General features: G+C 28.4%; 3 protein-coding genes and 1 non-coding gene across 5 annotated transcripts; 3 read left to right on the forward strand and 1 right to left on the reverse strand.

Moving 5' to 3' along the window:
• Nucleotides 1-507: 507 nt before the first annotated feature.
• Nucleotides 508-6,748, forward strand: LOC109804308 (Cytochrome P450 superfamily protein). 2 transcript variants are annotated; one of them, XM_020366122.3, is made up of 10 exons: nucleotides 508-1,574; nucleotides 2,266-2,535; nucleotides 2,862-3,186; nucleotides 3,526-3,675; nucleotides 3,827-4,066; nucleotides 4,219-4,302; nucleotides 4,908-4,986; nucleotides 5,136-5,257; nucleotides 5,929-6,056; nucleotides 6,208-6,748. In XM_020366122.3, the coding sequence occupies exons 2-10, from the start codon at nucleotides 2,312-2,314 to the stop codon at nucleotides 6,320-6,322; spliced, it is 1,467 nt and encodes a 488-aa protein (XP_020221711.1). In that variant the 5' UTR covers nucleotides 508-1,574; nucleotides 2,266-2,311; the 3' UTR covers nucleotides 6,323-6,748. The 2 variants fall into 2 exon arrangements, with proteins under 2 accessions (XP_020221711.1, XP_020221710.1); XM_020366121.3 differs by having other exon boundaries at nucleotides 2,309-2,535.
• A 4,147-nt stretch (nucleotides 6,749-10,895) lies between these two features.
• On the reverse strand, nucleotides 10,896-11,591 carry LOC145957439 (uncharacterized). Its single transcript, XM_083073712.1, has one exon. The coding sequence runs from the start codon at nucleotides 11,589-11,591 to the stop codon at nucleotides 10,896-10,898; it is 696 nt and encodes a 231-aa protein (XP_082929838.1).
• Nucleotides 11,592-13,120: 1,529 nt separating this feature from the next.
• On the forward strand, nucleotides 13,121-16,915 carry LOC109804189 (ankyrin repeat protein). Its single transcript, XM_020365981.3, has 6 exons — nucleotides 13,121-13,335; nucleotides 13,434-13,504; nucleotides 14,369-14,417; nucleotides 14,548-14,654; nucleotides 16,168-16,250; nucleotides 16,345-16,915. The coding sequence occupies exons 1-6, from the start codon at nucleotides 13,287-13,289 to the stop codon at nucleotides 16,658-16,660; spliced, it is 675 nt and encodes a 224-aa protein (XP_020221570.1). The 5' UTR covers nucleotides 13,121-13,286; the 3' UTR covers nucleotides 16,661-16,915.
• A 5,113-nt stretch (nucleotides 16,916-22,028) lies between these two features.
• TRNAM-CAU (transfer RNA methionine (anticodon CAU)) lies at nucleotides 22,029-22,113 on the forward strand. The gene is given in 2 exon segments: nucleotides 22,029-22,066; nucleotides 22,078-22,113. It is a non-coding gene; the product is annotated as a tRNA-Met (tRNA).
• The last annotated feature ends 3,387 nt before the right edge of the window (nucleotides 22,114-25,500 follow it).

Raw genomic sequence — 25,500 nt, forward strand, 5'->3', positions numbered from 1 at the left:
AATCACATATCCTCATATTAATTCTATATCGTTTCCACATAATATCCTTCAGATAAATCGAAGTTAATAATTTTTCTGTTTATATTTCAAACAAAAGAAAAACATTATAGTGGGATGAAATGAGTTGAATTATTTGTAAATTATTCGGACTTGACTTATTAAATATGTGATCAAACTCATTTGTTTAATTAAATAAACAAAATCAAACTTGCAATTAAGTTTGATTATTATAAATGAGTGAAATATTAAGTTTTACAAATTCAACATTAACAATTCGGTGAATGTACATCATAGAAAAAATGAAATTTTCATAAAGTATACTATTTGTATAGTCTATCATTATTTTTTTATTTCACATACCGCATACTGAGTACATATTTTATTGTAGAAAATTGATGAAGTTAAGAAATAATTGAATATTTTTTGTTCATAAAATAAAAAATAACTGAATTATGAATAAGCCTAACAAATTAAATTCAAACTTTATTATTTTTTAGCATGTCAATCTTTAGTTTTGAATTAAACTTATTTAAATAAATGAGTTAAATTTTAGCAACTCAACTTTGTTTCTCTTATTTGAACTTAAACTCTAAATCCTCAACACAATCCATCTAACATTAATAACCTTAATGATATTATTTCCATGTGGCTAATTGAAAAATGCTTTGTTGTTATTGTTGTGGTGTATTATTTTACTATACAATTGATTTATTAAAAAAAAAAAAGCTTTTTAGATTTTATAAAGCACCATAACGTAGTTTGTTGTCAACTATTTGTTGTTTCACTTATAAGATTTTAAGAAATATTAGAAACACCTTCCCTCAAATATTTATTTGAATACTCTCCTTCTAATCGATTGAAATTTAGTGAAATCATAAAAAATTTAGTGAATTTTCATTTCATTTAAAGGTGGTTCTCTCCATATTTTATAGTTTTCCACAAACTTTGACCAATAAGAAAATGTGTACAGGGATGAATGTATGGCAAAATGTCCACGTAGATTTAAATAGAGAGATATATAAAGTTGTGGCTCCTACTTCTAGTTACCTACATTAATTGATGGTTGTCAATTATGTCTGTTCAAGATGACTGGGAAGACACCTATTTAAGGTCTTTCCTACTATATATAGTCTCAATTAATATGATACTCCAATTAGAATATTTGCTCAGATGATTTGTTTTTTCAGAAAAGGCGTGTCTTGCGTCACTGAAATGTGGCAAATTGATTAATGCATTGCTACATAACTACATAGCGTAAGAGGGACAAGTCAAACTATAGCTAACTTTTCTAGATGACAACCCCTACTACTTGATGATCATTCACCTTGTTTTGTGCTCACGAATTTGAACCAGATGAGTTCATGACACTATTAAATGCACACCAAAAGCACTCATTTGGAACAGTTTAAGACACCCTTTTCCTTATATATTCCAATCATAAAGTCATCACAGCACACCTTCTTCCCTCTCCTTCTCTCTGATTCTCTTCAACTCTAGTTAAACTCCTATGTTCGAAGGAACACACAGCAAGTTCTTAAATGCTGTGTATATTACTCTATCAGCAGAGTTTTAAGGTATGTTAGCCACTTGGTATCAAAAATACTCTCACTTTTTGCTCTACTTTTCATCATCAACTTGATTGTGTTTCACCAACAAGCACTAGAATCAATTGATAAGTAATTATTTTAACTTAATCAATGGTCTAGAGTTTGAGTTCTTGACATAGGCTAAAAAAAGTTCTACCTAACTCAAATAAGACTGGCTAGAGTGATAGATACATGTAGTATAGACAAAAAAAACTTGGTTGTATTTCTCACACAGGAAAGATTCATAGTATCTATCATTTGGTTGTTAGGGCGAGGTATTTTTGTGAGATTGTGAAAAGTCAACAAATCTTATATATAGTAAACATTTTGAGTCTTATGTCGTGTGATTATCCCATGTTAAGACAAAAATTGGATTCATATTCACCAAATAATGCTGTGATCATGTTCCCACTATTTTTTATTTAACTTTCATTGTATGTTTACATGTTCAAAATTGTTTTAATAAAATAGATTTTGGGAATGATTTGTTCATGTAAAATACTAAGTTAGCATGGCCCTACCAGATCTTCTTAAGGTTGGTCAACTAGGCATGTTCTCCCCTTTTAAATTCCTCCTTTTCATATCCTTTTTTTTTAAATATATATATATATATATATATTTGCATTGTCAAATGATTAACATGCCTGGCTCACTGTGAATATTCGATTTTCTCTGACAGTTAGAGGTGTGATTTGCTTTTCTCTCCATTTTATTCCTCACAGAAAATGAGAGAACATATTCCAGAATCATGGCTAGTTATGATCACTGTGATATTGGCCACCGCAATATTTGCAAAACTAATTCAATTCAAGCTAAGGAAGGAAGATAAAAGCAAATGCAGATTACCACCAGGAAGGAGAGGCTGGCCTTTGATTGGTGACAGCATCAATTGGTACAATGCTGTTGCAAGTTCTCATCCTCCTCAGTTTGTTGAAGAAATGGTGAAGAGGTATTTAGTGCTAATTTGCCACCAGAAACAAACGTGCTACCTATATATTATAGCTTTGGAAATAGTTGATTTTGGTTGATATGAATTAAAGTTTTATCTCGGTAATCAATATAATGAAGATTTGCATTGAATGTTAACATAGGTTACTAACAAAAATTCCAATTCTAATCAGAGAATAACATTAAAACTATTAAATTGTATCTATTTTTTTTTTTTTTAATGAAAAAGGCTCTGAAAGAGTCATTCTTTAGAATTCACTTTATTTGTAAACTAAGCTAAAGAATATTTGGCATAAGCTCAAAATCCTGAACCTTCAATTGGCATAGGTATGGTAAGATATTTTCATGCAGCCTATTTGGAAAATGGGCAGTGGTGTCAGCAGATCCAAGCTTCAACCGCTTTGTAATGCAAAATGAAGGCAGATTATTCATCTCAAGCTACCCAAAATCTTTCAGAGATTTGGTTGGTAAAAATGGTGTGATCACAGTGCAAGGAGAGCAACAAAGAAAACTACATGGAATTGCCTCCAATATGATGCGCCTAGAGAAGCTCAAGTTCCATTTCTTGAATGATATACAAAGTGTCATGATCCAAACTTTGAGCAATTTTAACAACAACCAAGTCATTTTTCTCCAGGATGTTTGTAGAAAAGTAAGTAATTTTAGTTGATGATGTGTTTCTGTATGTAAGCTTACCATCAATACGGAGGATCTGTTTGGATACACTTCACCAAAAGTAATTTTAGGAGAAAAAAAAAAAGAAAAAATGAAATAAACTTCTCTATAAACTCTTTTGTAGAATTTATCTCATATCAGCATATCTAAAAACTTGTTTTTAATTAATGTATAAGTTAGTTTTAACTTATGGAAAAGTTTATTTTGATTTTTCTTCTTATTTGTATCTTCTAAAAGTACTTTCTGAAAAGTTTATCCAAACAGGTTTCAGTACTGGTGACTCATTTTCAATTAATATTTACATGATTTAATGCAGGTGGCTATACATTTAATGGTTAATCAACTATTGGGGGTTTCAAGTGAGTCTCAAGTCAATGAAATGGCGCAGTTGTTTTCTGACTTTGTTGATGGTTGTTTATCCATTCCCATCAACATTCCAGGCTATGCATACCACACTGCAATGAAGGTACAACACAATTTCTAAAATATACAATCATATATTCAAACCCCAGAGAGATAAATGAAATTAGTTTTATAAAGTATAGTTCTATGATTAATATGATTGGATGGGATTATCAAGTCAAATGGTATTGAAGTTGACATTCTTTGGATATCAGGCAAGGGAGAAAATCATAAGCAAGATAAACAAGATCATAGAGGCACATAGAAAAAATGGTGCTCCCATGGAAGGTAATGGAGTACTTGGAAGATTACTAGAGGAAGAAAGCTTGCCTGATGATGCTGTTGCAGATTTCATTATCAATCTTCTCTTTGCTGGAAATGAAACAACCACCAAAACAATGCTTTTTGCAGTCTATTTCCTTACTCAATGTCCAAGAGCCATGAACCAATTGCTGGTATATATATATAACACAACTTTTCATCATGAAATTTTTTTCCCTATTGTGTATTTGGTACACAAAACTATCCTTAAGTGATTTCCAAGATTTTGATATTTAAATTGAAGAAAAATATTTTATTAATTTTTGCAAAATTTTCTCTTGGACAGGAAGAACATGATTCTCTGAGAAGTAATTCTGGAGATGAATTGCTTACATGGCAGGATTATAAAGCAATGACATTCACTCAATGTGTAAGTGATTAACTTTTCCCTGTTTTTTGTATTAGACTAGATTTAGATCTACGAGTTATGCAGTTGATCAACAAAATTATTTTAGATTCTATTTATTTAAAGTATATTTTAATTTTAATACATTGCATATTATTAAAGAGAAATATTAAGTCTTTTAAATGGTGTGTATTTTTGTAAGATTTAAAATATTGTCAACGTGATTAGAGAAACCAATCAAGTGTTTGTGGAAATATTTATTGAGAAAAAGTGTGTTGCATTATAATAATTAACTAGAAGTGATTCATTATTTTGAGTAATTGATAAATGTGCCTTAGAATGTAACCGATAGTTTCTTATTTATTGAGAAACTAAAAAGAATAGGGACTGTTGATGTAAATGTAAATTAGTAAGAGAAATAAGGATTTGAAGTATTTTGCAGCAGAGCAGTTAAAATTGTTTCATGAGAAGAAATGAATAACATAGTTGTCAATGCTATAGTTTCATATTGTACCATAAATAAATATTTTCTTGTGAAAGGTACTAGTTAAACTCGAAGTCTATACATACATTAAGTCATAGAAAATAATAGTGTGTTAACGTTTCATGTTTTTGTCTTCCAAGAACAGGTTATTGATGAAACACTGAGACTTGGGGGTATTGCAATTTGGTTAATGAGAGAAGCAAAAGAAGACGTTCAATATCAAGGTATAAGATTTTGAGTGTAAATTATTTCTAAAGGAAATTATGTTTTACATGAACATCCAATGATATATTAATTGACACTTTAATATTTATTAGTTATTAGTATATTGATAAATTAAATAACACCAAGCAACTTATCTGCTTTTGAGTAGATTTTGTTATTCCGAAAGGGTGCTTTGTGGTTCCATTTCTCTCAGCAGTCCATTTAGATGAGAATGTATACAGTGAACCTCTAAACTTCAATCCTTGGAGATGGATGGAGCCAGAAAATGAGGTTAGTCCACATAACATATTTTAATTATATGCACGTTTTTTATTTATCGTAATTATATAATTTTGATCCATAAAATTTTAATTGAGTAATTTTAATTCCTAAAATATTATAATTGTACAATTTTAATTTTTAAATTTTAATTAAGTAATTTTAGTCTTTAAAATATTGTAATTGTATAATTTTACTGTCTTAAGTACCATAATTATACATTTTTCTTACCTATTTAAGTTACATATAATATAATTTTTATTTATCTATTAGATGATATATATTTATTATCACTAAAATTAATAATATATGTAACTTAAATTGATAATAAATCATATAATTGTAGTATTTAAATTACACAATTACAGTATTTAAGAGATTAAAATTACTCAATTAAAATTTGAGAACCAAAAATGTATTTAAGTTTATTTTTCTTATCTATGTGATTGATGTAAAATATTTATTGATTTTTGTAGATAATTAATCTCTATAATATGATCTCTGCTACTTTTAGTAGAATCTACCTTCTTAATTACATTTTTTCCAATTCATAATACTGGAACTTGAAATTTAGTCTAAAAAAATTGAGTGAAATTCCACTTATACACATTGCATATTTGATATAATTCTTTACTTGCATTTAATTTGTTTGTTAATTGGTATGGTCTGTGATCTGAATGCAGGAAAAGAGAAACTGGAGAAGTAGTCCATTCTATGCACCCTTTGGAGGAGGTGCTAGATTTTGTCCAGGAGCAGAACTGGCTCGCCTTCAAATTGCTCTTTTTCTTCATTGCTTTCTGACTAACTATAGGTAATGCCTCTGCTATACACATTTTATGCCCCAAAAGATATACAAATTATATATGCATCAACTAACAAAGAGAAATGCTACATAATGTTTGGCAAAAGCATAAAGTAGGAAATCTAAGCATAGCTATGTTGTTGCATGTTTTGATCAACAGATGGACTCAGATGAAGGAAGATAGCATGTCATTCTTTCCCTCTGCTAGATTGGTCAATGGTTTTGAAATTCGCCTAACCAGAAGACATGATGATATTATTAATGAAACAAGTTAAGCCATGAAATGTTCTATCATCTCAAAATGCACCAACTTCTTCACTATTTTTCAGTATTTGTTTTCTCTGCCTCATGTTTTTGCTGAGTACACTCACTCAGTTTTCACCACAACCATGTGTTTCAGAGTTTAAATTCTGTTTTCACACTTGTATATTGTAATATGTAAATTATTCATGAAAGCTTGTATAGCATGCATCAATTGAGTCTAGGGTTTCCATACTCCAATGTTCATTACTTACTATGAAGAAAAAAATAAGTGAAAAATAAAGTAACAAGAAATTGGTTAATGAAAATGAATAAAAAAAGTGAAATTTGGAATATTTTGTTTAAGGGAAACAGAAAATAAATAATAAATATCTATGTTTGATAGGATGAAAAGGAACATGTAAAAAAAAAAGTTAGTGTATATAAAAATATATATAAAAAAGGTAAGAAATAAAATAAAAATAAAATTATTTGATTAAAGAAAATATATATATATAAAAAATTATAAAATTAATTTTTAATCTATTATTTTTATATTAATAAACTAAATTAAATGAAAAATATTTAATTGATTGCAAAAGAGCGCTAACTGATTAAACATCAATTTATATACATTGCATGTATATTTATTTCGCATATAAATCAAAATTTAATCGATTAAATATCCATTCGATTAAATTTTGCCTAATAATTTATTTCTGTCATTTATTTTAGTTTGAGTGAAGAAAAAAAAAGTGGTAGATCCCGTCACTTTTTTTTTTTTTTTCTATTTCTTTATTTCCTAACATTCATATTTTAATTTCCCATTAATTTACCAAACGAAGCATAAGGGTGATTTTCACACATACAAGGTGAGTTGAGATGGGTTACGTTTGATTTCTCTTTGTCTCTGCTTAACTCTAAACTTCGTCAGGTCCTTTATTTGAATTTCCACTCAACCTGATTGAGACCTAAAAAAAATACGAGACGGAATGATATCACTCTGACATTTTAATATAATATATCAATATTAAAATTATATATGACTAAATTGTTAAATAAAAATTAAATTAAGATATATTTTATAATAAATAATATTATTATTAAATATAATATCATGTTATATAAAATATTACTTATTAAATAAAATAATTTTATTATTAATATACAGTTGTTAACAAATTGATTTTTTAAAATACTATAAGACATTGAACCAAATTTAAACATCAAAAAGAATAATACAAATCAGTTCTTAAAATGTATCATAACTAATATTAAAACGCAAGCATGTCTGATCCTCACTGATTAAGAATATCACTAGTTAAATTCTCATAAGTAATTCATTAGAGTTTTTATTTTATTTTAAATGGAATTCGTGATACTATATTATTTTTAAACAACTCATATTATAGTTTTACAAGTTTTATTTTAATGGATAGTTCTTATAAACATCCTTCACTTTTATAATTTTTTTATTTATATCAACTTAAAAAATAATTTAATTATTATAATTAAATATTAATTTAGTTAAACATACTAAATAATATTTTAACAAACATAAAAAAATTAATAAAAAATTCACACAATTATTTTAATGTGCATAAAAATATTAAACATTAAATATTAAAAATAAAGAAAATACATAGTAAATAGAAATACACAAAGATTAGAAATAGAAAATAATAAATTATTTATAGCAATAAATATCCACTAATTTTCATTATTTTCATGTCCTAAACATTGTCAAATATGTTTCATCAAGTCATTTTGAAGTTGTCAGTATTGTTGTTTGTTACGAAAATATGTTTTCCTTTATAAGTATGTTCCAATAAAAATAGGATGAGAACCATTAGATATATCGATAGTTGAGACTTTGTTACCACCATTATCATAATTAAAATTGATATTGTATGTGTGTTTCTCATATTCAACAATCATGTTATGTAGTATGATGCATGCATACATTATATTCTTCAATGTATTGACATGCCAAGCATGTGCTGATCCACATACAATTGTAAATTGAGATTGCAATACTCTAAAAGATTCGTCCCACATCTTTTCTTGCCAATACTTGTTGTTGGACAATTAATTTTCTCTTTTCTCATTGTGGCATGGTCTTAAAAAATATAGTCCACTCTAGATAAATATCATCGGCTAGATAGTATCCCATACTATATTGGGTTTTACTCATTGCGTATTGTACAATAGGAGTTTGTTTTGACAAAACATCATTAAACACATTTGAAGCATTTAACATATTACTTTCAAGTTCTGACAAAAGGCATGCAAAATCCACAAGTCATGTGATGTCACACTTTTAAGCATGATTGTAGGTTTGTCATGATTACCTTGACAAAATTGTCCTTTTCAAGCGATTGGACAAATTTTCCATTTCCAAGTGATTGGATAATTTTTACATTTCCAATGCATACAATCAATAGAACCTAACATACTTGGAAAGCCACATGCATTCCCCATTTGAAGTAGTTGTTCAATGTCTTCATAGGTAGACCTCATATGGTATTCATCCTCAAATATGGTGCATACACTTGATACAAAACTCTCTAAGCCTTCCACAATAGTGATTTTACCAATTTGAACATAATCATCTATACTATAAGTAGTTGATCCATATGTCAATATATGAATGGAAGTGGTGCATTTCTATAACAATGAAAGGTCATTCTTTCAAATTGCATCAACCCTCATGTGGGAATATTCATCATAATGACCAAGAGCTTCTACAATTCAAAGAAACACGTGTCTTTGCAATCGAAACCTTCGTTGAAATTGAAAATCTATGTAAACTAGATTGTTAGAGAAGTAATCATTGAACAATTGATTGTGTCTTTCTTCATGACACTGATCTATCATCATTCTTTTTTCCTTTTTTTTTTCTTTGATGAGTAGTGTTGTTAGATTGTTGTTACATCTCAAGTGTTATCCTCATTATTTCTTCGTCAATGTTGTGTACAAGTTCCTCATTTATAATTTGGTTAAAAAAAATGGAGGTTGATCATGATTATAGTCTCCTAATATGGAGGTTCAATGTGATTTTGGATTTGGATGATGCGGAGGTTCTCTATAATTTGGTTCTCACTACTACATAGGTTCATTAGTATTTGATGTTGAGCAATTAAATCATTTTCTTAATCTAAGTGATCGTGCTTTATATAAGGGAGGATGCATAATTTTAAGCAACTTAACTTGCCAACTTAGTGCTCCAACACTAGTTGCTTGTTAGCAACATGTGCTTAGTTATAAGATATGAGGTAAGAACTCACGCTAAAGATGCTCTAAGTGACACAATTAGAGTTTTGTATGATCTTTTGTATATTTTCTTTAATACTTTATTCTATCTTAAAGTGACATAAATGCATTATATTAAGATTAGTGATGTGATTATGTTTGCATCCTACTTCTTTATAACTTATAAGTAATTTGTGATGTAATATTTTTATTTTTAAATAATATATATATATAAAATATCTCTTTTATACTAATAATTAATAAAAAAAATTATTTTAGTATCTAAATTTTTTACGAATGTGTTTAGATCAGGAATTTTAGTGGAATAATTTAATTTTCTAAAGAATTTCAAATATTTTTACGTGAAATGATTTATTTATATGAAGAAATTACAAAAAAAATTAAAATTCAAGCATTTGTGAATTTTTTTAAAGAATGTAGAATTTCAAATTCCCCTATAAGAAATTGAAATTCTTTTTTTTTTTCCTACCTTTCTCTTTTATCTTTCAAAGTTGACATAAAAATTATTTAATTTTTTTAATTATTAAATATGTAAAATTATTTTTTAAATTATTAAATATTATCTAACATTATTTATTTATTTATTTTAAAATATTTTTAAAAATTTACTAATTTTATAAAATTAAATCTTAAATTTTCAACACATTTATTTGTTTAAAATTAATTTCATCCATAATAAAAATTAAATTATCTTATCTAAATTAAAGATTAAAAATTTAAAAAATTTGAATTAATTTATCCAAATAAGATAATTAAAAAAATATAAAAATTGAAATCAAAATAAAATTTAACCGCGAATTTATCGACTTTTTAACTGCGAATTTATCGACTTTTTTTTAATATATTAATTTTTTTTTAAATAACCTCACCCCATTTTATTTATCAAAATGACTCATTTACTATTTAAGGTGAGAAATCAGTTGGTGGGGAATCGATTTCTCACCCTCAGTTCTTATAAAACATATATAGGCATTATGAGAAATCGGTTGTTAAGAAACCGATTTCTCAACAGCCTTTTTTTTTTTTTTTCGTTTTTGGTTTTTTTTTTTTGTTTTTGGTTTTTTTTTTATTTATATATTTTTGATTTTGTTTATTCAGATTTCTAATTTTTTTATTTTCGTATATTAATTTTAAATATTCAGTTTTTTTAAAATTTTTTTAGTATTTTCAAATAAAATAATTTAGTTAAGTTTTTAGAATAAAAATAAATAATGAAATAATTATTAATTAAATAAATAATGAAATAAATATTAATTAAAATTTTTAACAAAAGATAAAATATTTATATAAAATACTAGAAAACAAAATACAATATTTGGAAGGTTTGATGACATTTTAAGCTTGGTGACTTGAACTCCCTTGGCGGTAAGGACATTTCTTCTTTGAGTGACCTACATTTCTACAGAAAGAACATCTTTTTGGTTGTCCTGGTTCAACCATATCCATTTCAGTGCGTATTCTTGATGACTTTAGACGACCTTTTTTATTTCTAATCTTTTCCGGATTTGGTATGACTTGCAGTTCTTCACAATCCGGCCAATAAGATTCATTGGGCAGTTCACCAAATAATTTGTTATACACATTTGAAACATATTGTAATGTGTATACCGGATCTATGTAAGATTTATAATCATGGTGAACATGCTTACATGCAGCAACAACATGGGAGCATGACATGTGTAGCTTCTGAAATTTCCCACAATGACACCACTTATCATGTAGTCTAACCGTGAAAGTTCTAGTAGGTCGTGTTTCCCTTGGGTTAATGGTCTCTTGCACCAGGAAACGTGTACCGTAACGATCAAATTCAAGGACATGATGACTATTAGCCTTTAATTCTGCATCTCTCATGGCCCTATTCATTATTTCCATAAAAACTTGGCCAGCCCTAAGTTTAGCATCGACTTCCTTCCCCCTTTGGATGAATAAGGCATTACATCTCTTATAAGTCGACATGATGATTGCAGAAATTGGCAAATTTCTTGTTTTTTTAAGAATGGAGTTAATTGCCTCAGCCAAGTTAGTAGTCATGTGTCCCCATCGTCGGCCACCGTCCCATGCAAGAGTCCATTATTCTTTTGGTATGGTGTTGAGCCATTCAATTACACCTTCGGTTTCTGGTTCGCTCCCAACAACAACTGCAACAACATTCCCAATGGCTAGAGATAATCACCCACCTTATAGTGTGGAACAACATCCTTAGTCTTATCCATCATTTCATACGCACCATGAACAATTCATGTACACACCACCATCAACAACAACTCCAACAGGGGATTTCATGAGCAATCTTTTCGGCGTCGACGTACACACGCCACAAAGTGCATATAATTACATGCAAAACATGAATTTCCCTTCATTTTCGTCTTATCACTCTGAGGTCGGTGGAAGTGGTTCGTCAAATCCAGTCACCAATACTGTTAATATAGAACATGACGAGGACCAGGTTGAACCACAACAACCACGCATTGGTCGTCAAAACCCAACAAGGAACCGACAACCTCCGAAATGTGGAACGGTGGGCATAAATATCATTAAAGTTGGATTGTAATTTCCTGGATTGTAATTCTGTTGTTGTTCTTTTTTATTCAATCTCCTATTTTGTTGTTGTATTTTGTTTTTATTTCAAGTTGTTCATCTCAATTAATGTTGTTTTTATTTAAAGTTGTCATTTATCATAATATTTTTTTAAATATTCTATTTAAAATTAATTTTATTCAATTTTATTCTTTAAATTTAATTTTAAATACATTTTTATAATCTAAAATTAAAATAATAACTAAATTAATTATTTAAAATTTCATTATAATTTTTTTAAAAATCTGAATATTAAAAACTGAAAAAGAAATAAATTAACAAATTTGAAAAAAAGAATTTAAAAATCAAAAATAAAAAAACAAAACATAGGTAAATAAATTTTTAAAATTTCATTATAATTTTTTTTAAAATCTAAATTTTATAAACTGAAAAACAAAATAAATAACAAATCTAGAAAAAAAAATCAAAAAATAAAAGTAATTAATATTTATTTCATTATTTATTTAATTAATAATTATTTCATCATTTATTTTTATTCTTAAAACTTAACTAAATTATTTTATTTAAAAATACTAAAAAATTAAAAAAAAAACTTAAAATTTAAAATTAAAATACGAAAATAAAAAAAATTAAAAATCTGGAAAAAAAAATCAAAAATCTAAAAAAAATCAAAAACAAAAAAAAACAAAAATCAAAAATCAAAAACGAAAAAATAAAAAAAAAATAATAATAATAAAAAAAACAAAAACAAAAAAAAATAGAAAAGTAAGGCTGTTGAGAAATCAGTTGTTAAAATTTCTTAACAACCGATTTCTCATAATGCCTATAAATGTTTTATAAGAACTGGGGAACTGATTTCTCACCTTAAATAATAAATAGGTCATTTTAATAAATAAAATGAGGATGAAATTATTTTAAAAAATAAAAAAAATTGATATATTAAAAAAAAAGTCCGAATTTATCTGTTTCTCTAGTAGTATATCATTGTCTTTTAATATAAGAAAAGTTAGGACGTTGTAGTGTGATAATAAAAGTATAAAAGAAGAGAGTTACGTTCTAGAAGCGTCGTCTATCTCCACCTTTGAAGGGTCTCTCTGGCACGCAGCGAAGGAATCAAATCGAAAATTTCAGACACTCACTCTTCTCTCCTCTCATCACTTTCCACTCATCTAACGGACTTTTCTGCAGATGGCAGGAAGAGAGGTTCGAGAATACACCAACCTCAGCGACCCCAAAGGTATTCATTCCATCTCAATTTCTTTTTCAAACTTTTCAATTGTTTAAAGTTTTGATTTTTCGTCGATTTTAATTTCTGGGTGTGTGCTGATTTCGCAGATAAAAAATGGGGTAAAGGAAAAGATAAGATTGACGATGAAGACATTACTTTCCAACGCATGGTTGCAAAGGTTAGCGCATTGATTCACCTTCCGTTCTCTTCGATACATGTGTGTATATATGTGATGTAAGATGTAATTTGCGTACCCTTTCGCATGTATAGTTTATTCTTCTGATGGAGCTAATCTAATCTTATGATCCTTAGTATAAGAAACCCTTGTAATTAATGTTTGATGGTAATTTGGAATTAGTTATCATGAATTTTCTCTGTGTCCAAAATTCAGTTTCTGTGGTTATTTATGAGACTATTCTCTGATTGTCATAATTGTTGTATGGACAATGAGATAGTAGCTTTAGAATAAGCTTTGTAGGCTGTAGCTGTGTTGCATGATATGGTTACTAGCATTGGTATGGTACGGGTATGAGGATTCTACAAAATTTTAAAAAATATGCTATGGATATGGGATGGTAATGGTATATCATTTAGTGAAATCTAAAAATATAAGAGAAAAGTATTAAAATCATAATGTGAATCCAATTTTCATAATGTAGCAACTAGACTAATAAAAAAATTTAAGCAAAGAACAAGTTTTGAGTGAAGTGAATTCATTTCTAGTAATGAATAGAAGTTACAGAACATCTCAGCATGAAACTAGGTGTTATGCATGAACTAATTTTTAATTAAGTGATGAATCAGTATTGGGTGTTTAATGTAGCTTTGTAGGTGGTTTCTTTGAACTTAATCTTTCCTGATTAAGGAACGTAGCCATTCAGAATTTTGCAATTCCTGTGTTGGTTTTCTCTTTTGGTTATGTACTACCTGTCTATATCGTTTTCTACTTTCAAGCAATTTTTTGTGCAATTTGAGGGATTCTTCTGATAACATGCCCCGGCAGGGATCTTGGCTTCCTGTATTGGGTGGCTGATGCAAGCAGATGCAAGAGGTTGCTGGGGAGCGTGGAGGTTACCTTCATGGGCGAGGCGGTACAGCTCTTTTTCTCTTGCTTTTGTGTGTGTCTGTGTGGTGCTTGTGCTTCCGCTCCACCTGCTTTTGTTTTCTGCTCATATATCATCTTTAGTTTCTTTCTTCTCTTTTTAAAATTTAAGTATGCAGCTTTGGACAGTGATGATCTACTTTATCTCAAGGAGCAAATGGAAGCTGAGGAGGATGCAGAACGCCTCCTGCGCCGCACGGAAAAACGGGCATTTGCTGCATTTAAGATATCCTTTTGTAGTCATTACAAGTTTGCAACACAACAATCCATGTTTTCTTCTCCAGCTTTGGTTGAAACTGATTTTTGTGCTACAATTACATGTATCTTGCTTTACTCTTTATTGCAATTTGCACGTATTGTTCTTAGTGTTTGATCTCAATGCTGCTTGAAAATTGTGAATCAATGTACTCAAATCTGGATCTGTCTATGAACTGGTATGGGGAGATGTATAAGGTTTTAGGATGGTTTGAGCCAGGATTTTGAACATGTTGACATATCAACGTATACTAGTATATAAAAAGTATAGCCTATATGTGTTAAGTATGTAAGTAAAAGTATATTTAAAATATCTATATAATGATAGAAGCAATTTATGATAAATCAGTTATTACAAAATTACAATCAATGAATGTTACTCTATATTAATATCTCAATATGTTCTATAATAAACTTATTTCTATCAGTAAATCTAAATATAGCAGTGTTTATTGGTATATAGTTTCATGCTCATGTATGTGGCCCAAGTTTGATTCCTTTTATGAGGAGTCTCTAAAATTATTTTCACGTGTTAAAGAAATACTATAAACATAACGATTTACTTGAACTTGTAACAGCTGGGTCCTCGCTTAGTGGTATGATGGTAGATGCATTAATTGCCAGACAGGGTTTGAATCCCTGTGTGCATGTCTCTAGCTGTGCCCCCATTAAGCTTGCATTGGTTCAACTGGTCATACCTTGACTTGTTCACATGGTTAGACCAGTTATGTTCTTCAGCTGGTTCAGTCAGCCCGGTCAAACTGGCTGGTCTGGTCAAGTTTTGAAACTGTGCAGTGAATCTTACATTTGAGACATTGAATGCCACGCATGCAAGTGCACTGGTGAAGAAATAATGTATGAGTTGGAATAGGATTTGATCTTTCTTCTAGCATTGTGGTGTCTTTGTTGCTGGGGGTATATAATTTCTCCCATCCTTGTCGTGTAAATTTAAAATTTTCTCCTTCCTGGCCTTTTTTTTTTCCACCAAGGTTTAAAATAATGGACCTATAAATAAATGGTCACTTGAATAGTTGAATTTAGTGACATGTAATAGCACTGATACTTCGTTAATTTTGTGATATTAATAGCTCAAATGGTTATTTGGTGCTGGAAGTGGACACAGTTCAGCTCCCATTCTTAATAAAATCAAATTATTGTCCCATTTTGTTGACTATCAACAAAAATTCACAATTTGAATGACTGAAATATATATATTTCAAGCTTTATGATTGTATTACTGCTTTAATATAAAACTTAGACTCGATAAGTTTAAACAATTGTTACATTTTTTGAAACAGATGTCTGATCCAAAGAACTTCTACTGAACTGATTTACCAAAATGCGACCTATGCATTTTGACAATCGGTGCCTTTTTTGTTGTAGTTTGTGAAATATATCAATGATACTTAGTAAAACTGTTTCTGATAAAATTGCTTGTGCTTAATTTGTACATATTCTTTTGTTTTCCCTTCACCAATGAATACAGAGCTGCAAGTTTAGCAGATTCTTCACCTGCATCAGTACCATTGGCATTTCGTGTTGAACCGAAGCCAAAAAGTGGGATCAGGTAGATCTTTCAATCCTTCTTATCCCTCCACGCAAGTTATTGTCTTTTCTCGACGTCAGTATTGTTCATGGCACTTATATTTTTTGTGATATAGGCAGCAAGATTTGTTGAAGAAAGTTGTTGAGATTAAACCTAAGCGGCCAAGATCTGACAGCAATCAGCCAACACTAGCATCTAGTAATGCCCCATTCACAACTCGTAAGCCTGATCATGATCCTCCGAAAGAGAAGGAGCAGTCTTTGCCGGGACCAAAGAAAGTGGAGGAGCAACCTTTGTCTGGATCAAAGAAAGCCGAGGAACACGCTTCACTGGGGTCACATGAAGCCGAAGCCACGCCTAAGGCTGAAATCTCTGGCGGGGGATTACTGGGCCTAGCATATGCAAGTTCTGACGATGATGACGATGAATGATCAGTAATGGCAGTTTGATGGTAGATCACTTCTTTCCGCCATCTTTGTAGGTTGTAGTTTTAGTACAGAATGCTTGATTTGTTTAGAGTAAGTATTAAATTATAGCCAAGGTATAAAAAGTTCCTTGTATGAAGTTGAAGGTTGGAAAAGAAAATGAAGTGTTAGTCCATTACTATACAACTAGATCCAAGATACAATTTTGTACGCGATCATCTAATCTTATTAAATGTGACAGTTTTGTTTTTCTTGCTATAATTTTGAAGTATGATGGTAGTCCTTGAAAAATTGCATGTTTGGATAAATTTGTCTATATATGAATACTTACAGGAGAAGAAAACAAGGTAAAATGTATAAGCTATTTACACCAGTAAAATTAATTTATGCATTTAGTTTTTGTAGAAGTTTTCATTTTATTTAATATTTTTAAAAGTTAAGGTAGATGAGTTCATTTTAGTTTATGGAAAAAAATGTATTTTATTTTCTAATCCTATATGTACATACACAAAACTTATTTTATAGGTATCCTATGATTGTAAAGTATCATTTAGGTATATAGAAAGTTTAGGCATGAGGTATTACAATTTTGAAGCAAACAAAACTGTTTGGTGGTGGGTATCTGGTACATCCTTATCTACTTGAGTTGGATTTTGTTTTTGGTGTATGTATGTAACACATGGAGCATTTTGGAACAGCATGATGGTCCCAAAACAGCATGGATTTGCATTGATGCTACCAAAGATTAAGTCCATGATTGGATACTAATTTAAAATTATGTTCAACGAAAAAATATTCATTTTAATGTAAAAAAAAGTAAGAGTTTGTAAATGTAATTTTACTGATTTAAAATTATGTTCAACGAAAAAATATTTATTTTAATGTAAAAAAAAGTAAAAGTTTGTAAATGTAATTTTTTTTTCAGCCTCAGTTGTGTTCAATTTAACTGGTTTACAAATTCACTTTAAGGCTATATTGTCATGGAGGCATGAGAAGGGATAATTGTGGGTGTGTATGTATATTGAGTGGAGTAATTATAAATAGATTTATTCTTGAATTAAGGTCATATATATATATATAATTTTTTTTTTCAGTGGTGGACTAATAAGGAGAATAAGATCCTTTAAAGGTGATCTAGAATTTATTTACTTTTCTATTTTTTAATGGGTTAATATTACAGTGCCTTTTAACTGAATGAAGGGTAGATTCGTTTTTATTTACTCAGCTTACAATGGTCTTATTCGGGTAAAGAGACACGTGTCATGATGTAGTAAACTTTGATTTGTATATAGGGTCTTTGAATAATACTTATTGTTGAAAAAACTAAAAAAATAAAGTAAAATAATTTTTTAATAAGTTAAATTTATCTTTCTTCAAAAAAATAATATTTTTTTTATTAACTTCTGTAAAAACTCATTTTCAATTTATAAAATATTTTTAGACAAATTTTAGTGTTGTCATTGTAATTTTAGTGAATATTTTTTTTAATAAATTATCATTATTAATATCTATACTAGTAATAAAGGAGATTATTCTATTTGGTATCCATAATTTATATATCTATTTTATTTTTAATAACTTCTAAAAAAATTTGTCAAAAACTGTTATAAATATTAAAGTAGTAAAAAATATCATTCAAATATTATCATTTTCTTTTGTTTTTTTACAAGACACATAATGTCTTTTTCTTACTTGTATAAATAAAGAGGATTGAAGGCATAAACATGTATATTTATGCTTGTATAGATCGAATTATTTTCTAATTATTAATTTAGTTAACCTTAGACTATTTTTTAATTGGAGAGGTTGTTGTAATAAAAAATATATATTAAAGTTAAATTAAATGTTGTCCTTGTTCAAAAGACCGCATAACCTAAGATATCATTTTTTTTAATTATTTTATATAAATTTTGCTTGAAAATACATGCCCTTTGTTAATGTTATATGTTATTTTAATTTTAACACTTAAGTTTATATTTGATTATTAAATATTTAAATTTTAAAACTATGGATAAGTGTACACTATTTTTTAATAATTGTTTTATTTATATATATATATATATATATATATATATATATATATATATATATATATCATATTTAATCGTATAAATGTATGTGTGTGGAACTAATTTTATTTTATTTTATTTTTAATTTATGATTCTTAATTTATCTTTAATAAATTAAAAATAGGTAAATTATGATCCAAGTGTGACAACCTATCATATTATCCTTACACTTAACGACATAATTATTAATAGCGAAAAAATAACTAATAACCTAGAATTGTATACATATCGATACATGAATGTGTACTATATGTCATACATGTAAAGGTGAAATGACTTTACAAATATATGCAATATAGATACAATATTTCAATAAATGAAAACTATAAATCTAAGTTGTCAGTTAAACAACTTTTATACAAATTAGTACACAATAGTAGCACAAAAAATATAAACAACATCAACATCCTCTTAAAAACCACCTTAGTGGAACACCTCACATTTATCTTTACTCTACTCTCATATCACGTATGATCATCGCAATCTAAATCACATGAAAACATGTAAGGGTGAACTAGAATTCAAAGTAACTACATATACAACAAGAAATATGAGCAATAGGGTATAACATCACATCTCATATTTTTCAGCATTAACATTACAAATCGATCTACTACAACACAAGTTCAACTTAAACAACACAACATTAATGACTCAGTTTTCAACACATCAACATATTTCATCATAGATCAACATTACATATGAACAACACAACTAAATTAACACATCATATGTATAACACACCTATATGCATTATAACACATTTCAACTAAATAGCTTGTCTCTACTGAACCATCAACACAAGGTGATCTTTTGGTTTACTAGATCAACAATAAATTTGGATATCAATCCACAACACAACATAATTTTTCATATGTCGCCACTTAAACTACGAAGTCTAGTACTACTATTAGGGTAAAACAACTTGAGTATGAGTACACTACAACATTAGTTAACTTAACTAAGCCTCCTATGGGATTAGTCCACTGACTATCCTTCAAATACTACACCCTTCTGATACTCGGTTAGAAATTAAGTTCCTGATTTTGTATTTTACTCAACTGGTCACTTGTAATCAGTATAGCTTAACCTTGCCCCTATACTGTGGCCGTTTTATATATGTATGCATCAAACTTGACCACATACGATACTAACTAAGGTTGTAAAGAAGACTTAACTAACATTTTCAAGGGTCAACTTCCTAAAAAGGATTTTTAATAAATTAGACTCTTGGAGCACCATAACACAATATTCACACAATGAGATATATAACTTTTAAAACAACTTCTCCTCTAGTCCTAAGTTGATCAACACAATGTTCAACATCATGCCTAAATGCCTAAAGCATTCTTCATATTCATCATCTCAACAACACAACACAACATACATAAAGCATATTCAACACAACTATACAACTACACAACATACACTCAACTTAAATTCCAACTTTTAACAATCAATCCTCTATAGATATCATCCTATATCAATGTATATAGAATAAATAACACATAGCAACTTAAAACATGAAATAGATTAATCTATTCTACTCATTTCACAAATTGTTAAATTAAACAACTAGTTTACATTAAGCAACCAGTGTTTGATGCCATTGAAACAAGGAACTCTTTACCTCGCCCACGCTTGGACCTATATAACTTGAGCCTAGTACGGATAAGGTAAAGGCCCCTTGAACCTCACGTCTAATGTGACAAAGTCCCACGCTTGACCTCATTTTAAGCAAAGAGTTTATGCTTGTCTCATGCTCATCGTCAATTTAATGGCACTTGGCATCGTCTATGCAAAGAGTTCTAACTTGGCCACGTTGGGTACCACTCAACCCAGGGTCTGATGTCACCAAGTCAGAGACTTCCTAGTGCCCTCACGTCTGACACTATTTAAACCATGCTCGACAACATTTCAACTCAAGACAAGTCTCTCTTCTCACACTTAACGCTACCAATCCTATACCCGGTGTGACAAGATAGAGGGTCTCATGTTGAAACTGTACCTAGTGCCTTAAAGGCGCACCTGACATGATGAGTGTTCTGCACCAAAGCAGAACACGAATCTGCCTCTCCATTCACCTGAAATCTAATAAAACCAACATGCAACACACTAATACACTTGTACATACTATATACTACTCAATTTTAGCACCGTGTCAAACATGCAACTTAAAATTCATCCAAATCATAAAACATTTCATCATGCTTCTCACCACACCAAAAACCCCACCTTCACATTCACTCTATACCATATCAGACAACACAATCACGATTTCCATGGATACAAACAACTTTCAACTACATAAATCAATAAGCAACTCTTCAAAACACAAATTTATAGCTCCCCTTACCTCAAAAGTTAAGTAAATTTAGAGAGGAGAAGAAGAAAACTCCGTACAATTTGCAACACCACTCCGAACGGATCAACAACTTGATTCCAGGTTCTTATTGACCTAAATCAACAAACAACACAAGAATGAGATTTAAGGACAAGAATCACCTTGCAAGACAAGGTTTAGAGGAGAAGAAGACTCACGAGCCAAAATACTTTTCTCTAGATTTTCTCTCTCTAAATCTTTGAAGAATTAAACTTAGGAGGTTTAATTCTAAATAGAAACCTTATATACTAACTCCCCTTATAATCAAATTAGACCTCTGCATAAAGAAATCCTCAAACTACTAAAATTTATAAGAAATCCTCATATCTCAAAATCACTTAACACAAAACAACAATCTATACAATATATAATCAATTAAAAGTATTAACAACACCCTAAAATTTGTAGTGTCACACTGAGATTTTTTATTTTGAACACTTGTGATATGTATATATAATTTTTTTTAATTATTTAGCTTCTTTTTAAATTTTTACTTGTTTCAAATCATGATTTGGCTACATAAAAAAAACATCATGATTTGGTTCTTAATTTTTTTTTTCAAAATGAGAAAATTTTGTAAATATTTATATAACAATACATAATACATTCAAACACTTTAAAATTGTACAAGAACCTTTCAAAAAGTATAATCAAGTGTAAATAATTTATTAAATTTTAATTACTTATCAGAAGTTCTTATGTAAGAAGGGCTTATTGAATAATAAGATCTTGATTAAATTATTTATCATAACAGATAATAATTTATGAATTCCTATTAGTAGTGCATACAATTGCTTAATAGGAAAAATAACTTGCAACTCCAAGTTGCTATCATTTGCCAGAAATAACGAATTTAAGCTTCTTGTGTTTTGGTGAGTTCTTCAGTTATTAATAATGGGTTTGTATTGCAAGTGAACGTCATGGGGTGGTGGCGCAGTTGGCTAGCGCGTAGGTCTCATAGCTTCTGAGTTATCCTGAGGTCGAGAGTTCGAGCCTCTCTCACCCCATTCATCCTTTTTACTATCAAATACACTTTGTCTCTTTAATTTTTTAGTATCATTATTTTTTTTATTTATCTCTTTTATAAATAAATAAATAAAAAAGTAAGAGATATAAATAAGAGTTTAATGATGATAACTAGTCAATATACATGATAAATTTCTTAACTTCTATTATAATCATCATACAAACTATAATTTTTTTTAATTGAACGTGTAAAAATTTTACACCCAAAAACATCATTGTTAAATTGTAAAAATAATTGTATATGGCATCATATAAAAAAATAGTCAACTATTTTCACATTTAAATAAATGGAACGATTTGACCAAAAAAAAAACATTTTTTCTAACCATTTCATTTCATTTGAAACGTTTCAAAAAGTGGGAGAAGAGAGAGGAAAAAAAAATATGAGACTGATTTTTATCATTAGTCCAAAATTAGATGGAAAAAAGAAGTTTATATATATATATATATATATATATATATATATATATATATTATTAGAGATAATTATGTCATACAAGTTTGTTATTATTTTTTATTTTAATAAAATTATAATTTTTTCTACTACCGATTATTCTTTGATAATTTGTGTTTGTTGTTAACCTGTTATGGATGGATTCTGTTCATGAGTGTCGTTATCAACGTGATAGGCGTTGTTAAAAAGAGAATGTACAGTGTACTTCACCTCTTCTTTCTTTTAATTCTTCTATTCTCTGTTTCTTGCTGCATTCCAAATGTTGTCATCCTTGTTAGACTTCAAATACACAAGTTTTCACGTGTTGGATATTTATGCTTCTCTATGTCCAAAAAATATCTTCAATGTACTTTATTTTTAATTTCTAACTAAATATTTTATCATTGCAATGCACACATTAAATATCTATTATATATAATTAAAATTTATAATAAATTATATATATATATATATATATGAATAAATATTATATTTAAATATATAAGTTATATTTAAAATTTGTATGAATATTTATTTTTAAATATATAAATTATATTTTATATTTATGATAAATAATTTATATTGTAATATAAAATTATTTTTATTTATCGATAATTTATTTTAAAATTATTAAATTTTATTCATAAATAATTATGATAAATAAAAATCGTAGTAGATAAGAAGTTAAAAGAATTCCCAAAAATTCTCTCATAATTTTTTTTTCTCTAAAATGATAAAGTCATTCGTATTTTATATATAGAAGTTGATTATTAATGACTTATTTTAAAAATATTAAATTTTAATTTATAAATAAATATGACATATAAAAAATTGAATTAGTTAAAAAGTTAAAAAAATTATTAAAATTGTTTTATTTAAAAATAACTCCTAAAATGCTCTTGCGCAAGATAGTTGTTCATATTTAATATGAGATTGGGGGATTTAATTTTAAAATATTAAAATATAATTTATAAAAAAATTAAATTAAATAAGAAGTTAAAAAAAATCTCTCCTACCAAATAATAATCCTTTAAAAGTACTTTGATATAAAATAATTGTTTAACGGTATAAAGATTTATTTTTTTAAATTTTAATTATGTGATTTTAGTTCTCAATTTTAAAAGGTTTACAATTTTTATTCAATCATCAAATTTGCACACTTGTAATATGTATCCCTATACAATCTTTAAAGTGACCATTGTTATGCTACATTGAGTTTCCACTTTTTATACAAATACTTTTCTAAATTTAAACGGTTAAGGTATGGAAACTATTAATCCAAAATTACGTAATTAAAAATACAAAAACTAAAACTACATATTAAGAAATATAGTAAAATTAAAATTGTAATTTAACCTAAAATAAAATCATTGTTGGAGGAATGGGAATCTTTTCGTGTATCACGTGGTTGGTAGGTCTTCTATCAACTCCTTATTATATGGGAAACGTTAAACATGAATAGATATTTTGCATGCAAACGTTTTTTAGGAGTTATTTTTTAATGGAAGGATTTCTAGGAATTCATTTTAACTTTTTAAATATCTAATTTAATTTCACATTTATTTATGGATTTTAATATTTTTAAAATAAAGTATAAAAAATACAAATAATTTTGTATCGCAATATAAATTATTTATTTTTAATCTAAAATATAATGTATATGTTTGAAAATATTTATTTATATAAAATTTAAATATTATATATATAAATATAATATTTATTTGTATATATAATTTGTAACAATCTATTATGGTCATTACATTTACAAATCACCAATTAGCAATAGAAAATAGCTAAATCATATTTGTGTGTGTGTGGTAATCCAAAAATCATAAGTGTAGTCCTAGGTTTGTCGGTCAAGTAACACCTATACAAATGATTACATTGGAGTAACTAGACCAAAAATCACAGCAAAACCAGCTATTAGCATGACCTCACAATGCCACATCCTATCTCTGACTAACCCTATTTTACTCCCATGAAAAATATGATTATTGCGGTCCAATCATCGGGAAACATACAAGGGTAAACTAGATTTTAAAAGAAATCATCACATACAAGTATAGGATCAAAACTTCTATACTAAACATCATATCAACAAAAATACATATCAACATGACATCCAACACCTGTATCAAAGGTAAATACTTAATCGAATTCGCACTGCACCAATGTCATTCATATAACATGAAAAATCACCATAACAACACATCATATACCCACCTCAACTAATGCATTGTCACACATTTACTTACAAAGATGTCCTACAACACTTATTCAATTTAAGTGACTCGATCCTACCAAACCAATCAATCATTTTTCATTCCTTACACGCTTGCTAGATCGACAACTAAATTGGAATACTAGTGTCAGGTATAATATAACTTGGGTGTGAACATATGACGACATTGACATGCATTAACCAAGTCACTTATGGGATTAACTCGCTAATTACCATTGCGATATCACACACCTCTCTAGTATAGTAATTGCTCAAGAAAGATAAAACAAGTACTTCAAAGTATGGTGGACCAATCGGGGCCTTGGAAAAATCAGATGGTGGAATGTTCTCTTTGTCTCATCTAATGTAAATGATGATTAATTATTGGATTATTCTTGATTTAGCATGTACCTTTCACATGACTCCTAATAGAGATTGATTTATCACGTACAAAGAGATTGACAGTGGCAAAGTTCAAATGGGGGAATGATGGTGTTTGTAGTATAGTTGCTAAAGGTAAAACACAAATTAGGATGATTGATGGTATTGCGAAAACATTAACCAATGTGAGGCATGTTCTTGAACTCCAAAAGTATTTAATTTCTTTGAACACTTTAGACTCCCTTGGTTGTTCATATTGAGATGAAGGAAGAGTCTTGAGAGTTTCTAGAGGTGCCTTAATAGTTATGAAAGGAAAGTTTAAAAATGGATTAT

This window comes from Cajanus cajan, chromosome 1 (assembly GCF_000230855.2).
Source record: "Cajanus cajan strain Asha chromosome 1, NIPB_CcT2T_4, whole genome shotgun sequence".
NCBI lineage: Eukaryota > Viridiplantae > Streptophyta > Magnoliopsida > Fabales > Fabaceae > Cajanus > Cajanus cajan.